This window comes from Macaca mulatta, chromosome 10 (genome assembly GCF_049350105.2).
Source record: "Macaca mulatta isolate MMU2019108-1 chromosome 10, T2T-MMU8v2.0, whole genome shotgun sequence".
Taxonomy (NCBI): Eukaryota; Metazoa; Chordata; class Mammalia; order Primates; family Cercopithecidae; genus Macaca; species Macaca mulatta.
In genome coordinates, this window is record NC_133415.1 from 6,687,487 (window position 1) to 6,704,751 (window position 17,265).

The 17,265-nt window shown below is 51.7% G+C and overlaps 1 protein-coding gene across 27 annotated transcripts in view; it reads right to left on the bottom strand.

The window, feature by feature from the left end:
• Positions 1-17,265, bottom strand: part of ARHGAP8 (Rho GTPase activating protein 8) — a 98,237-nt gene that overhangs the window by 62,973 nt on the left and 17,999 nt on the right. For 21 of the 27 annotated variants that reach the window (XR_013398903.1, XR_013398905.1, XR_013398904.1 and 18 more), the window contains exon 2: positions 9,869-10,015. Coding sequence is in view for 17 of the 27 variants with exons in the window: in XM_028827611.2 (XP_028683444.2) it covers positions 9,869-10,015 (147 nt within the window). In the remaining 10 variants the exon portion in view is untranslated. Of the gene's footprint in view, positions 1-8,549; positions 8,643-9,868; positions 10,016-17,265 lie in introns of all 27 variants that reach the window. The other 6 variants (XM_077949360.1, XM_077949353.1, XM_077949359.1 and 3 more) reach the window with 1 other exon arrangement.

Genomic DNA, 17,265 nt, shown 5'->3' on the forward strand with positions numbered 1-17,265 from the left:
AAAATTCATTACAACTGTTCTCAGAGTGTGTCCTTGGAACGAGAAGGGATGTCAGTGAGCTTTCTCACCCCTCAGCTATGAAAGGTCATGAATCAAGATTCCACACTTCACTGGGTGCGGTGGCTCACGCCTGTAATCCCAGCTCTTTGGGAGGCTGAGGTGGAGGGCTCACTTGAGCTCAGGAATTTGAGGCTGCAGTGAGCAAGGACCATGCCACTACACTGCAGCCTGGGCAACAGAGTGAGACCCTGTTTCTTGAAAAAAATTTTTAAAAAAAGTACACACCTGCGTGCATGCATGTACCCACACGCACACTGGCACGAGTGCACACACACGCACACGCACAGCGTGCGAACTCTGATGTCCCCGCCCTGGCTGCCTGGCCAGGGGACTGTTTTTTATTTAGGCCACGCATCTGATTCTCCCCGGGAGCCTGGAAGCTACTCTGAGGTTTGGAATCCTAGAGCAATTTCACAGCTTCCAAATACAGCATCCTCTTCATTTCACAGTTCCTTACGAATTCTGGTCACGCTTCCCATTTGTTTAGCAAGCTTCTGTTTTAAAGGGTTGCACTGTAAGCCACGCTTTTATTTGCTTCCCTTGCCAAGTGGGAGTTTTCAGGCAGAAAATCTTCAATGGCCACCCCTGAAAGTAGAGTGTTTTCCAGACAAAGTGTCTGCCACCGTGGAGGCCAGGGGTTCCATGGCTGACCCGGAGCCTGTGCCCGCCTCCTGTGGGATAAAAGCGGAAAGAACAACTTTGCTCCTCAAGTGATGAATCATTTATATGGCTACTGAAGAAACAAGGAGTCAAATCAATGCCTTTAGGGTTGAAAGAGAAAGATAACATCAGGATAAAAATTAAAAAAAACTGAGTAGCATTATCATCTCTGGAATCAGAGCAAGTACAAAAGTCTTGGGGGATGTGCTAGATAATTGGACCAATGGAAGATCAGCTCAACCAGCATTTGTTGGGGGCCTGCTGTGCACTCAGCTCTGGAGAGAGACACAGCCCCTGCCAGGCCCCAGGGCCCAGGGAAAAGGGATCAGGGGAAGTGGCAGGTCCACGCCCAGCCCCACAAGCACCTCTCTGGGAACCGTGGGAGCCCTGGCAGCCACACCCATCACCTATGTCTGCAACAGCTTTTATCTGGGCTCAGACCACCCTTCACAGGTTGAGGGCACCCGCACAAGAATGCCACCCACACGTCTGGCCAGCTGGCTACAAATCTAGGGGTTCCCACAATCCCTTCCTGTTTGCTAATTTGCTAGAATGACTTGAGAGCTCAGGAAGGCACTACACTAACAATTACAGTTTTATCACAAACATCGCAATTCAGGACCAGCCACAGGAAGAGACGCGCAGGGTGAGATGTGGGAGCGTCCTGGCCACAGAGCGTCTGTGACCTCTCCCCCGTGGAGTCAGGAGGCCTCCCCTTTGCGCCCATCGTCATAGCATCACCAACCGGTGATGGCCGAGCGGCCAACGGAACCTCTAGAAATCCAGGGCCCCCACTGAAGCTTCATTTCGTCGGTGGGACTGATGGAATCACAGGCCACAGAGTGAACTCAGCCTCCAGCCCTTCCCTTCCTGGAGATCTTGGAGCCCCACCCCATGAATAACAAAGATACTCCTTTCACTTGAGAAATTCCAAAGACTTAGTTACATTGCGGGAACTGTGGACCAACGAGGGCCAGCCCCATTCCGAAAGATACAGCATCGGCCCACCCCGCACCGCCACCCACGGTTGGCTGCCCCAGAGGAGCACACCGTGGGGGCCTCCACCCACCAGGCAGAGACGCAGCAGATGCTGGTCTCCAGCAACAGCAGAGGCAGCAGAAGCCGGGGCGCCGGGCAGTGGCTTTGTGTCCAGCTCCAGGCCATTCTGGGGAGCACAGCAGCGTCTGCTCTGGGACCCCTGTCACTGAGGAACCACAGGGGGTGTTCAGAGGTCACAGATGTGCCTCCCTGAGCTACTGCAACCCAAATGGGAGGGAGGGTCAAGGTCGCCGGGGCAAGGACTGAGGTTTGACTTTCTCTATGGAGCCTGGGAAGCCGGTGAGGAAGGGTGGGCACAGCCTGCAGCAAGGCCAGCGGAGGCTGCGGACGTGGAAAGGAGTGCAGATCCCAGGGACAGCGGCAAAGCCACTTACAGAGGAGGAGACACAGGAGGAGGAGCTGTCTGTGCTTGTGTGGGCAAGAGGGGCTGCGGTGCCACCTGGGGTCGGGGAGGGGCTGGGAGGCTTGGAGGAGCAGCCCGCCAGGCTGGTGGGTCCCGGGAGGTGTCCTAGGAGGCCTGGTGAGAGAACTCGGCTCAGACCTGGTGTCCAAGAAAGAGAACCCTGTGGGCCACAATGGGCCACCGCAGGTCTTAGGCAGCTACTCTGCAGGTCCCAGCACCCTCCTTCTCATACCTACAGGCCCATCCCAAACCAGGGGGCTCCCCTCCACCTCCTTCCCTCGTCTGGTTTGCAGGTGGTAGGGAGGGGAGGGCTCGTGGCCTGCCAGTGCACCGGTACCTATCGCTGGTGAGGGCGTTTGTGCTGGCTGGGGTGGTGTGGGGAGGGGACCCGTGGCTCTGGTCAGCTGGCCCAGAGGGTAGAGGGGGATGTGGGGATGAAGCCAAGATAGGCAGATAAGGATGAATTCCCACCTGAGGAGCTTGAACTCAGTTCAGCCAGCCACAGGGCCCGAGGTACCCAACCACACCATGAGCCCCCGTCCACTCTGCCATCTGCAATGAGGGTCAGAGGGTCCCAGGACAGAGTATGGTACATGCAAAGGGACCCCAGCCCAGAGCCCACACTGGGTCATGTCCCTGCTCCTCATAAGCATCCTGCTTGCATACAGTGCTGACTCATTCATTCAGTAAACACCTATTAAACACCTACTGTTTGAAGAGCCCATGGCCTTGCATGATACTGAGCTCTGAAAGTGAGCTGCTATTGAAGGCTTTTTACTCCCTCCCAAACCAGAAGGGCAACTAATTTGGTACTTTGTTTTCATACCAACAGATTTGTCTTTTTTTTTTTTCCCCCCCAAGAGACAGAGTTTGGCTGTGTCACCCAGGCAGGAGTGCAGTAGCATGAGCATAACTCACTGCAGCCTTGATCTCCTGGGCTCAAACGATCCTCTCGTCTCAGCCTCCCAAGTAGCTGGGATTACAGGCACGAGCCACAGCATCTGGCTCATATCAATAGTTTTTTTTTTTTTTTTTTTTTTTTTTTTTGAGACGGAGTCTCGCTCTGTCGCCCAGGCTGGAGTGCAGTGGCACAATCTCGGCTCACTGCAAGCTCCGCCTCCCAGGTTCACGCCATTCTCCTGCCTCAGCCTCCCCAGTAGTTGGGACTACAGGCGCCCGCCACCACGCCCGGCTAATTTTTTGTATTTTTAGTACAGACGGAGTTTCACCGTGTTAGCCAGGATGGTCTCGATCTCCTGACCTCGTGATCCGCCCGCCTCAGCCTCCCTAAGTGCTGGGATTACAGGCATGAGCCACCACGCTCTGCCATCAACAGATTTCTAAATGTCCTTCCAAATGAACACACAGCATTATTCACACCTGATAAACTTACGAAGCTTAGAGCAAGTGCCATAGTGGAGAAGTTGGGTTCCTTATACTATTATTTCTACATCTGAAGCATTTGAAAATTTCCATAATGAAGTTTATTATTATTTTTTTTTTTTCTGAGACGGAGTCTTGCTCTGTTGCCCAGGCTGGAGTGCAGTGGCCCAATTTAGCTCACTGCAACCTCCGCCTCCTGGATTCAAGCAATTCTTCTGCCTCAGGCTCCCCAGTAGCTGGGACTACAGGTGCACACCATCAGGCCTGGCTAATTTTTTGTATTTTTAGTAGAGATGAGGTTTTGCCATGTTTGCCAGGCTGGTCTCAAACTCCTGACCTCGTGATCCGCCTGCCTCAGCCTCCCAAAGTGCTGGGATTACAGGCGTGAGCCACTGTGCCTGGCCAATGAAAAGGCTTAAAAAGAGAGAGAGAAAAAGCAAAGGGCTGTACCCAGCCTGCCAGAGTAGAATCTCTTCCTCTGCCCAGTCCCTGGCTGGGCTGGTGCCTCTTTGGTCATCTGCAATATGGAAATACTAATGAAACTGACTTGGAGGGGTTACAGGAAGGATTAAACCAATAACCTGCAGGAAATCTTGGCCCAGCCCCAGAACACAGTAAGTACATTGTGAGCTGTTACTACGGACCAGGTAGGATGCTGGGTGCTTCCAGGAGTGCTATGTCTCATCTCTTCTTTTACAGGTGAGAAAACTGAGGCCCAGAGGCCAAGTAAGCATCAGGATGGGTTGACACGGGCAGCTGGCCGAGGCTGACTCCCAGCCAAGCCTCCGCAGCTTCCTCTGCCCTGTGCACGTCCCACACTGAAGCCGGCCTTCCTCGCTCCCTCGGTCTCCCCAGCAGCTGAGAGGCATCCCCAGAACTTTCAACCTTCCCACTTATTAAGCCGTCAATGCTGCATCTGTGTTGATGCCATCAGTCAATATGAGTAAATACCCTTCGCTGTTCTCTGGGAACACAGGCCAGCACATCAAAACCAGACTTCAATATGATATAATATGGAAGGAAATGAAAACTATCAATAAAATGCAGATTCTGCAAGGCATCAGATGAATTCACGACCCCTGTTTCTCCCCTCGCTGGTTACACCACCACATCACTCACTGTCTGTGCAACGGGAGAAGCCTGGTTTATGAATAAAGAAACGATTCCCAGAGCTGTTACCCACAGGATGCGCAGGGCGATTCATCATTCTCTCCCAGTGGAGGGCGATTAAAACGCATCATAAAGGCAGCAGCAATCTATCGGGAGGGAGTCGCACGTTTGCTATGGTTTTTGTTTGAAGATGCTAACCATTTTTGCAAAAGTGGAAGGAGAGCTGACCTCCCTTCAGGCCTGCGTGCTGCAGGAAAGCTCAGCTGGCCACGGAATGGGTTATGTGCCGGAAGATCCGAACCGAGGGCGGTGGATGTGTGTCGTCCTGCAGGGTCAGGTCCAGCGTGGACTTCTCTCTCTCTCCCCTGCCATTCACCACCCTCCACGTCTCTGAGCATCTACCTCTGCCTCTACTGGTCCTCAGACCTGGAACCTTCCATTCCCCACCCTGCTTCACACCACCTGATGGATCTCCACTCTGAGCTCCCAGCCTCAGTCGCAGACCAGAGCTTCAGACCCCAAAACACTTGCTCAGCCCCACGATGACCACTTCTTAAAATACTGAAGTCAACTTTATTTACAAAACACTATTCTGGCCAGGTGCGGTGGCGCATGCCTATAATCCCAACACTTGGGGAGGCCGAGGTGGGAGGATCCCCTGAGGTCAGGAGTTCGAATCCAGCCTGGCCAACATGATTAAACCCCATCTCTACTAAAAATACAAAAATTAGCCGGGCGTGGTGGCAGGCACCTGTAATCCCAGCTACTCAGGAGGCTGAGGCAGGGGAATCACTTGAACCTGGGAGACGGAGGTAGCAGTGAGCCAAGATCATGCCACTGCACTCCGGCCTGGGCAACAAAATAAGACTTCGTTTCAAAAAACATAAAACAAAACAAAACAAAAAAACCACTATTGTTGGTGTCAAAATTCTACAAAGCTTCCATTTGGCCAAGTATATAGTCACTCAAGCAGGGAGAGATCATTCAAAATTTTGTTTGACAGAAATTTGGTTTCTGGCTGGTTTCTAGATGTTGGTCATAGGGGAAATGGCACCTGGGAGAGAAAAATTGAGAAACGCGTTGGTGGGGAGTGACATCTGGTGACACCTCAAGAATGCAGGAGAGCCCTCGGCCTAAGAAGTCCTGGAGGGGTCCATGCCACGCCCTGGAGGAGCATGAGGGAAGGGGGTTCCTGGTCCTGAACTGTCCCCCTGGGCCCACAGGAAACTCAGGTGCATGAACTGCAGTTAGGGGACGATGGAACAAAGCTGATGCCAAGGTGAGGCCCAGGAAGGGGAGAGGCCTCTGTTCTGCCAAGAACAGTCCTCAGTGAGCGGCCATCTGAGGGAGTTCTCTGCTGGTTGTCCCAATTGAAAAAGCCACTGGAGGCCAGGTGCGGTGGCTCACACCTGTAACCCCAGCACTTTGGGAGGCCGAGGCAGGTGGATCGCGAGGTCAGGAGTTCAAGACCAGCCTGACCAACATGGTGAAACCCCACATCTACTAAAAATACAAAAATTAGCCGGGCATGGTGGCAGGTGCCTGTAATCCCAGCTACTCAGGAGGCTGAGGCAGAGAATTGCTTGAACCCGGGAAGTGGAGGTTGCAGTGAGCTGAGATCACACCACTGCACTCCAGCCGGGGCAACAGCGAGAGTCCATCTAAAAAAAAAAAAACACACACAAACAAGAAAAGAAAAAGAAAAAAAAGAAAAAGCCACTGGCAATGGGAAGTTTTGCTCTAATTTTCTCTGTATCCATCAATGCATCTACAATGGAATGTTTAGATTTTTCTTGCTTTGGCGCCTGGACTATAAACTATTTCACCAGAGAGGAGAGTGACTTCCACTCAGCTCTTTTCCAGGCACCTCCACCCTTGTTGTTCCTGATGACTGCTGGTTAAGGCCGGCATCTTTTCAGGATGGCTGAGGCCCTCAAATGGTCTCTTGATATGGTTAAATTTCTCAAGAAGCTGGGGGTATTTTTGTTTGTTGAGATGGAGTTTTGCTCTTGTTACCCAGGCCGGAGTGCAATAATATAATCTTCGCTCACTGCAACCTCCGCATCCTGGGTTCAAGGCATTCTCCTGTCTCAGCCTCCCCAGCAGCTGGGATTACAGGTGCCCACCATCACGCACAGCTATGTTGTGTATTTTTAGTACAGACAGGGTTTCACCATATTGGTCAGGCTGGTCTCAAACTCCTGACCTCAGGTGATCCACCCGACTCATCCTCCCAAAGTGCTGGGATTACAGGCATGAGCCACTGCGCCCAGAGAAGCTGGGTTGTAAATAAGTGAAAACTCTGCTCCAACACAAGAGAACTATCTAAAAGCTGTGCCATCATCTCCCAAGGAAGTCTGCAGACCCTGGCTCAAGTGTGGACTCTGAAAACTTCATACTCTTCCCGGGAGGAGCACACAACCCCAGCACAGCCCACAGCACCCTAATGACACGGAAGGACCCACAGTACACTGCACTGAAATCCCACAACATCCCTCCAAGGCTGAACCCTGGCAGGTCCTCCTGTTCCAATTAGTTTTCTTTACGCTGGGAGAAGGATGAATAATCTGGAAGGTTCCCAGCTCCCGGGGTACCCACCAGGAGAGCAGGTGGAGGGAGGCACGTTGAAGAAGGCGGCCACTTTCTGGCTGCAGTGGCTCAAGCCTGTAATCCTAGCACTTTGGGAGGCCGATGCGGGTGCACTGCCTGAGCTCAGGAGTTCGAGACGAGGCAACACAGTGAAACCTCATCTCTACTAAAATACAACAAAATTAGCTGGGCATGGCGGCATGTGCCTGTAATCCCAGCTACTCAGGAGGCTGAGGCAGGAGAATGGCTTCAACCCAGGAGGCAGAGGTTGCAGTGAGCCAAGATCACGCCACTGCATTCCAGCCTGGGAGACAGAGTGAGACTCTGTCTCCAAAAAAAAGAAGAAGAAGAAGAAGGCCAAGTTACTTCCCAGGGCTCCTCCTCCTTTTTTTTTTTTCAGACAGAGTTTTGCTCTTGTTATCCAGGCTGGAGTGCAATGGTGCGATCTCAGCTCACTGCAACCCCCATCTCGTGATTGTCCTGTTTCAGTCTCCCAAGTAGCTGGGATTACAGGTGTATGCCTCCATGCCCAGCTAATTTTTGTATTTTTAGTAAAGATGAGGCTTCACCATGTTGGCCAGGCTGGTCTTGAACTCCTGACCTCAGGGGATCCACCCACCTTGGGCTTCCAAAGTGCTGGAATTACAGGCATGAGCCATGGCCTGTAGGTGGCCTGGCCGTCTCTTCTCTTAAACTCTTCCTTTAAACCCCTGGAAACGTCATCCCATGTAGCAACTCCCACCACCCCCAGTTTTTGGTTTCAGCTAGGCCACCAGCTGGACATTTTTAAAAACATCTCTCAGATCCATGCCCTCCTCTGCATCCCACTGCCACGACATTAACTCAAACCTCTATGCTTGCTCTTACTGGCCTCCCTGACTCCAATAGCTGCCGTCATCATTCTCCACCCCCAAAGAGAGACTTCTAAATTATACATCTGATTACATCCGTCCTGTTTAATGTGCCCTAGAGCCACCATGACCAAGTGCAAACTCCTCTGCTGACCCTCCCAGGCTTTGACAATGTGATTTCTGCTATGTGGCCATCTTGCAATTAAAGCTTTTAAAAAATGCTTAGTGATAAGCTGTCTATAACAGATGCACTTTCTGTGCAGACTGAGACAGATTGAACAGTAAAAGGATGGAAGAGGCACACGTTACCAACACCAGTGATGAGAAAGCTGGTATAGCTGTCGTGGCTATATTAGTATCAGAAAAATCAGACTTTAACACAAACAGTATTACCAGACATAAAGAAGGCCATTTAATAATGGTAAAAACCATACCTATAATCCTAGCACTTTGGGAGGCCAAGACAGGCCGATTACTTCAGTCCAGGAGTTCAAAACCGGCCTGGGCAACATGACAAAATCCTGTCTCTACAAAAAACAAGAAAATTAGCCAGGCATGGTGGCTTGTGCCTGTAGTCCCAGCTACTCGGGAAGCTGAGGTGGGAGGACTGCCTGAACCCAGGGAGATAGAGGCTGTATTGAGCCAAGATAGTGCCACTGCACAGCCTGGGCAACAAAGGGAGACCTTGTCTCATAAAAAGGTCAATACATCAAGAAGACATAACAATCCTAAGCATATATGCTCCTAGTAACAAAGCATCAGCCGGGCGTGTGGCTCACATCTGTAATCCCAGCACTTTGGGAGGCCAAGGTAGGGGGAATTACCTGAGGTCAGGAGTTTGAGATCAGCATGACCAACATGGCAAAAGCCCGTCTCTACTAAAAATACAAAAATTAGCTGAGCGTGGTGGTGGGTGCTTGTAATCCCAGCTACTCGGGAGGCTGAGGCAGGAGAATCTCTTGAACCAGAGTGGCAGAGGTTGCAGTGAGCTGGGATCGCACCACTGTACTCCAGCCTGGGCAACAGAGCAAAACCCTGTCTCAAAAAAACAAAACAAAACAAAGCAATGCAAGATGTTTTCCTCCAACCAACTGCTGGGCATGGAGTAGTTTGTTGTCTACATTTTTGCAGATGTTTGTTGCTTTGGATGAGACATAACAGTGCCCTTGATTAATGAAACAATTCATTAAATTTCAGCCTCTGCTCTTTAAACACTAGCAGGACACTGCCCGTTGGCTTCTCAGAGCACCTGGGCAATGCTTTGACAAGTGTACAATTTATTTCTCAAAACACATTAGCAGGCCCTCCTTTTCCAATTAGTTTTACTTCTCTCTTTTTTTTTTTGAGACAGGGTCTCTGTCACCCAGGCTGGAGTGCAGTGGTGTGATCTTGGCTCACTGCAACCTCCACCTCCTGGGCTGAAGCAATCTTCCCACCTCAGCCCCACAAGTAGCTGGGAATACAGGCATGCGACACCACGCCCGGCTGATTTTTGTTTTGTTTTGTTTTAAGAGATGGGGTCTCACTACGTTGACCAGGCTGGTCTCAAATTCCTGGGCTGAAGCAATCTGCTCACCTTGGCCTCCCAAAGTGCTAGGATTAAAGGTATGAGCCACTGCACCTGGCTCCAGTTAGTTTTCAATCTTGCCCAGCTGCAGTGAGGCAGCCCCTGCCAAGCCCACTTTGTCCCAAAGTTGCCGAGAGGAAGGCCGCCCTGCCCACGGCCCTGTGGACCGCCCAGCTGGAGCCCTACCTGCCACCTGCAGAATGCCATGTCTGGCCACGTCGTAGAACGGGTGACTCGTGCTCAGCGCGGGGTCCTGGCCAGCCATGGGCACCACCGAGGGCCTCCTCCTCACTGCACCCAGCACAGTAGCCGCCGCCTCGTCTCTCTGCAGCTCTGCGGCAGACAATGAAGATGAAAGGAAGTCAGTGCGTTCTCCAGTAAGGAGGGGAGTGAGGGAGCCTCCTGATGCCTTTCATAAGACAGTTACCCACCTCTGCTGCACACACACTATGCACGCTACCTCAGCTGAGCACCCAGTATGCGCCCTACCTCAGCTGAGCACCCACTATGTGCCCTACCTCAGCTGAGCACCCACTATGTGCCCTACCTCAGCCATGTACTCACTAAGCATTCTCTCTCAGCCGTGCACCCACTGTATACCCTACCTCAGTTGTGTACCCACTATGTGCTCATCTAGTGTCCAGCACCATGGAGGGAGAAAAATAAGATTTAAGGGTCAGATACTGTCCACATTGACAGGGGTGCAACTAAAGCTCAGAGAGGGAGGTGCGAAGGCTGAGGATAATCGCAGGGGGTGCTTACAAGAATGAGGCATGAAGGGCTGAATCAAGGAAGCAGTCATGACCCTAGGTGGAGACAGAGAGAATGATGGGGAGAGGCTCTGCGGGGCTGGGCTGGAGGCGGGAGAGCCCAGGAAAGTGGGCGGGCGACAAAGGGCAGGAAACAAAGCCTCCCTGGAGCCTCCAGAAGCACGCCCGGCCGCCAACACGTTGACCTCAGCCCAGGAGACACCTTTCAGACAGGCGGGGAAGCTAAGGTCTCTGCCATTTGTGCCGCTGACGGGGTGGGGACTTGCTGCGGCAGCCACTGGAAGCTTGCACAGCCCTGGCCCCAGGGATGCCCGTTCTAGTGGGGAAGGGTGGAGCAGAGGCATGAGCAGGGGAAGGAAAGAGACCTAGGGGAGTTGAGTGCAGGAGGCGGGCCTCCAGGGACCTTCACCCCAAGTGTGACAGAGCTGCTTGGCGTCCTGAGTCGGGGGTGGTCTGCCCTGCCTGACGGGGCTTCTGGGATCCCTCTGGCTGCAGGGAACGGGGAGCGGGAGGCTGGTGGGGGCCGAACTCTTCAATGACAAGCCCTGGGTGGGGGTCCTGGCTGGTGCTGGTCCTGAGTGGCAGTGAAATGAACAGCCCGCCTGCCTGTGTGTGGACAGCTCAGGGATGGACCGGTGAAGGGGCTGGGAGGGGCACTCAGGGAGTTGCAAAGCCCTGCAGGCAGGGGAGGGCCTCCAAGGTCAGCGTGGCTGGGGTAGAGCCGGGTCAGACCATGGAACCTTGAACCTAGAGAGGACTTGTGCTTCATGCAAGGTCAGGAGTTCAATACCAGCCTGGCCAACGTGGTGAAACCTCCTGGGCCCTGAGAAGATTAAGCAGAAAGATGGAGTGGGGCAGCCTGGCCCAGAGGGAGGGAGGGGAACATGTGTATCAGGCTGGAGCTGGGCTGGCCCAGGACCACTGCAGGCACCTGTCTGGAAACTCCCGTGGCCCTACATATCAGCCACGTGGACACCCCCCATCACTACACGGTGGACACCTCCTGATGTTTCAGTGCTAAAGTGTGCAGTGGAAAACAGTGTGACAGTTCCCCAGAAAGCCAAATCTAGGACCCAGCAGTTCCACTCCCAGGGAGAAGCCCAGGAAAGCTGGAGACAGGGACTGAGCAAATACAAGCACACACATGCTCAGAGCAGCACCGCTCACAACAGCCAAAGGGTGGCAACGGCCCAAATGTCCACCAGTGGATGGATGCATGAGCCACATGCGGTCCAGCCATATGGTGGAATATCACTCAGCCATAACAGGATGAAGTTCTGGCCTATGACCCAACACGGAGGAATCTGAAACCGCTCTGTTCAGTTAAAGGCAGGCAGGCACTAAAAAGCACACACAGTAGGATTCCATTTACATGAAGTGTCCCGAATAGGCAAATGAATGAAGACAGACAGCAGATGGGTGGATGCCAGGAATTGTGGGAGGGAGGGCAGAGAAGTGTCTGCTTAATGGGAGTTTCCCACTGGGGTGCTGAAAATGTTCTGGAACTAACTAGCAGCGGTGGGTACACAGCACTGTGAGTGGACTCAACACCCCTGAATTGTGTGCTTTAAAGTGGTTCTTTTTTATTTTTAGTTACTTTTTCTCTTTTGAGATAGAGTCTCGCTCTGTCCCCCAGGCTGGAGTACAGTGGCATGATCTCGGCTCACTGCAACCTCTGCCTCTTGGGTTCAAGCCATTCTCCTGTCTCAGCCTCCCAAGTAGCTGGGACTACAAGCATACAGGTGCATGCCACCACGCCCAGCTAATTTTTTTGTATTTTTAGTAGAGATGGGCTTCACTACGTTGGCCAGGCTGGTCTCGAACTCCTGACCTCAAGTGAACTGCCCGCCTCGGCCTCCCAAAGTGCTAGGATTATAGGTGTGAGTCACCACACCTGGCCCTAAAGTGGTTAATTTAATGTTACGTGAATTTCACTGCAATTAAAAAACAAAGGGCCACCCGTGGTGGTGCATGTCTGTAATCCCAGCTATTCAGGAGGCTGAGGTGGGAGGTTCAACTGAGCCCAGGAGGTCAGGGCTGCAGTGAGCCAATTTCACGTTACTGCACTCCAGCCTGGGCAACACAGCAAGATCCTGTCTCTAAAAATAAAATTTAAATAAATAAAATAGGCCAGGTGCGGTGGCTCACGCCTGTAATCCCAGCACTTTGGAAGGCTGAGGCGGGCAGATCACCTGAGGTCAGGAGTTCAAGACCAGCCTGGCTAACATGGGGAATCCCTGTTTCTACTAAAAATACAAAAAATTAGCTGGGTGTGGTGGCGGGCGCCTGTAATCTCAGCTACTCAGGAGGCTGAGACAGGAGAATCGCTTGAACCTGGGAGGCAGAGGTTGCAGTGAGCTGAGATCGCACCATTGCACTTCGGCTTGGGCAACAAGAGTGAAACTGCATCTCAAAAATAAATAGACTGGGCACGGTGGCTCATGCCTGTAATCCCAGCATTTTGGGAGGCTGAGGCAGGAAGATTGCTTGAGTCCAGGAGTTTTGAGACCAGCCTGGGCAACGTGGTGAAACACTGTATCTACAAAAAAAAAATACAAAAATTAGCCGGGTGTGGTGGCATGCACCTGTAATCCCAGCTACTTGGGAGGCTGAGGTGGGAGGATTACCTGAGCCCGGGAAATGGAGGCTGCAGTGATCACGCCACTGAGCTCCAGCCTGGGTGACAGAGTGAAACTGTCTCAAAAATAAAAAAACCAAAACCACAAAAGACATGTGCTCTGAGCAGCACTATTAAAAGCTCCATGGCCAGGCGCAGTGGCTCACGCCTGTCATCCCAGCACTTTGGGAGGCAGAGGCCGGTGGATCACAAGGCCAGGAGTTCGAGACCAGCTTGGCCAACATGGTGAAACCCCATCTCTACTAAAAATACAAAAATTAGCCAGGCATGGTGGCTCATGGCTCACACCTGTAATCCCAGCTACTCGGGAGACTGAGGCAGAAGAATTGCTTGAACCCGGTAGGCAGAGGTTGCAGTGAGCCGAGATCACCCCACTGCACTCCAGCCTGGGTGACAGAGCAAGAATCCATCTCAAAAAAAAAAAAAAAAAAAAAAAAAATACCCAAACTGGAAACCGCCCACATATATCTCCACAGCGGACAAAGGAGATGTAAATGGCGGACGTCCTACAGCGGGATGTTATGTGCCATGTGAACAGGCCACTACAGACACGCATACCGACGTGAGTGGTCTTGCAATATGTTGAACAAAAAGTCAGACACCGACCAGGTACAGTGGCTCATGCCTGTCATTCCAGCACTTTGGGAGGCTGAGGCAGGTGAATCACCTGAGATCAGGAGTTCGAGACTAGCCTGACCAACATGGAAACTTCATCTCTAATAAAAATACAAAACTAGCCAGGCATGGATGGCAGGCACCCGTAATCCCAGCTACTAGGGAGGCTAAGGCAGGAGAATCGCTTGAACCCGAGAGGCGGAGGTTGCAGTGAGCCGAGATCACGCCACTGCACTCCAGCCTGGGCGACAGAGTGACTCTGTCATAAAAGAAAAAAAAAAAAAAAAAGTCAGAGACCAAAAAGTCACTGTGCAATTCCACTTTCTGACTTTCATTACGTATCTATTCCAATATTCCTGATCTATTTGTGGTGTGTTTTGCACACCGTCTTTTGAACTAATGGTAGCCGCTGCCTGGTTCACTCATTATGGGTGAATGAAAATCATTAACATGTTGGTTTTATTATCTGTGTGAGAGTTCTGATTTTCCATTTCCTGGAAGTTACCTTTTAACATGGGGTTAGAGAGAGAGGAGGGCTGACCATTAGAATTGAGGGCAGAAATCAGTCAAGGTGAGGCCATTATTTCTGCTGCTTTGCCATCATCCCCAGGGCACAGAAAATTGATTTTAGCCTGACCATGTGAAGAAGTTACAGAAAGAAGAATGGCCATAATCAAAAAATCATAAAATAAGGTGTTGGCATGGCTGTGGTGAACAGGAAACACTTCTACACTGCTGGTGGGAGTGTAAACTAACACAACCACTATGGAAAACAGTGTGGAGATTCCCTAAAGAACTAAAAGTAGAACTACCATTTGATCCAGCAATCCCACTACTGGGTATCTACCCAGAGGAAAATATGTCATTATACAAAAAAGATCCTTGCACACGCATGTTTATAGCGGCACAATCCGCAAACGCAAAAATGAGGAACCAGCCCAAATGCCCATCAATCAACGAGAGGATAAAGAAATTGTGACATATACATATGATGGAATACTACTCAGCCATAAAAAGGAATGAATGAATGGCGTTCATAGCAACTTGGATGAGACTGGAGACTATTATTCTAAGTGAATTAACTCAGGAATGGAAAACCAAACATCGTTATGTTCTCATAAGTGGGAGCTAAGTTATGAGGATGCAAAGGCATAAGAAAAACACAGTGGAGGCCAGGCGCGGTGGCTCAAGCCTGTAATCCCAGCACTTTGGGAGGCCGAGACGGGCGGATCACGAGGTCAGGAGATCGAGACCATCCTGGCTAACACAATGAAACCCCGTCTCCACTAAAAATACAAAAAAATTAGCCGGGCGTGGTGGTGGCGCCTGTAGTCCCAGCTACTCGGGAGGCTGAGGCAGGAGAATGGCGGGAACCCGGGAGGCGGAGCTTGCAGTGAGCCAAAATCGCGCCACTGCACTCCAGCCTGGGCGACAGAGCGAGACTCCGCCTCAAAAAAAAAAAAAAAAAAAGAAAAACACAGTGGACTTTGGGGAGTTGGGGGAAAGGGTAGGAAGGGGGTGAGGGGTAAAAGACTACACACTGGGTGCAGTGTATACTGCTCAACTGATGGATGCACCCAAATCTCACAAATCAGTACCAAAGAACTTACTCATGTAGCCACACCACCTGTTCCCAATAACCTATGGAAATAAAAATAAATAAATAAATACATATATACATAAAATAGGCCAGGTGCAGCGGCTCACGCCTGTAATCCCAACACTTCGGGAGGCTGAGGCAGGTGGATCACCTGAGGTCAGGAGTTTGAGACCAGCCTGGCCAACATGGTGAAACCCTGTCTCCACTAAAAATACAAAAATTAGCTGGGCGTGGTGGCAGGCACCTGTAATCCCAGCTACTCGAGAGGGTCAGGCAGGAGAATCGCTTGAACCTGGGAGGCGGAGGTTGCAGTGAGCCAAGATTGCGCCATTACACTCCAGCCTGGGTGACAAGAGCAAAACTCCGTCTCAAAATTAATAACTAAATAAAACAAAACAATCACCATTGGGTGTAGGCCGGGCACGGTGTCTCAAGCCTGTAATCCCAGCACTTTGGGAGGCTGAGACGGGCGGATCACGAGGTCAGGAGATCGAGACCATCCTGGCTAACACGGTGAAACCCCGTCTCTACTAAAAATAAAAAAAAAAAAACTAGCCGGGCGAGGTGGCGGGCGCCTGTAGTCCCAGCTACTCGGGAGGCTGAGGCAGGAGAATGGCGTAAACCCGGGAGGCGGAGCTTGCAGTGAGCTGAGATCCGGCCACTGCACTCCAGCCCGGGCTACAGAGCAAGACTCAGTCTCAAAAAAAAAAAAAAAAAAAAAATTCAGAAGGGGGGAAAAAAAGAAGCTGCAGAAGGAACGCACACGGGGTGTCTGATAGCAGCTGTTAAATGGGTAACGAGCGGTAGGGAGGAGACTTCGGGCCCAACAGTGGCCCTGCTCAGGGGTGAAAGTCTTTGAATTTCTGCCAAGAGAAAAGTGTTTAAAGCAGCCTTTTAAGGACATGAACCAAGGCCGGGCACGGTGGCTCAAGCCTGTAATCCCAGCACTTTGGGAGGCCGAGACGGGCGGATCACAAGGTCAGGAGATCGAGACCAGCCTGGCTAACACGGTGAAACCCTGTCTCTACTAAAAATACAAAAAACTAGCCGGGCGAGGTGGCGGGCGCCTGTAGTCCCAGCTATTTGGGAGGCTGAGGCAGGAGAATGGCGTAAACCTGGGAGGCAGAGCTTGTAGTGAGCTGAGATCTGGCCACTGCACTCCAGCCTGGGTGACAGAGCGAGACTGTCTCAAAAAAAAAAAAAAAAAAAGGACATGAACCTACCTGGCTGGTGGGAAAAGGGCTACTACATTCTGATCATGAGATTTTATGGTTGGGAATGATTTGCCAGGACCTTCTCCAAGCAGAAGAACTCAGGGATTTCATTAAAAAACTGTTGGGAGAAACGTTTAAAATTGAGATGAACGTTTAAGCATCACACGGGGAGTCAGCCGCCAGGGTCTGAGCCCAGCCCCGGTCCCTAGCGTGAGACAGGCATGTACCATGACAGAGGCTTCTCCAACTGTGCCCAGCGGGAGGCGGTAGAGGATGCCTGTTGAACAGCAGAGTGTCACGGGAGTGGAATAATTCAGACTTGAGGGACACGAGCTAGGGAGACACAGCAGGTTCTTGAGCAGAGGAGTGCCTGAGAACAGCAGAGGCTTCTAGAACCTACAATAGCTCAGGAGCCTGAGGGCAAAAAGCCCGTCCCAGAAATAGCAGGAGCAGCACTGCAGGAGGAGCAGGTGCACGGGACATGTCCTGAGCTGCATGGACGGCGAGAGTGATGGACAGACGGGGCAGGGCACAGCAGGCCTTGAGGCAGGGGGAATACAGGGAGAGGCTCCCAGCGGGAGGAGGGGTGAGTTACAAGCAACAGCAAACACCTCTTCCACGAACCCCTACCCCCACCACTGTAGGTGGCGGGGTACACCTACAGTGCGCAGCGACATTAATTCTGCTCTGACACCGCCCGCTGAAGCAAGTCCTTCAGTTAATCGCCAAGTCCTCCCGGAGTGCCC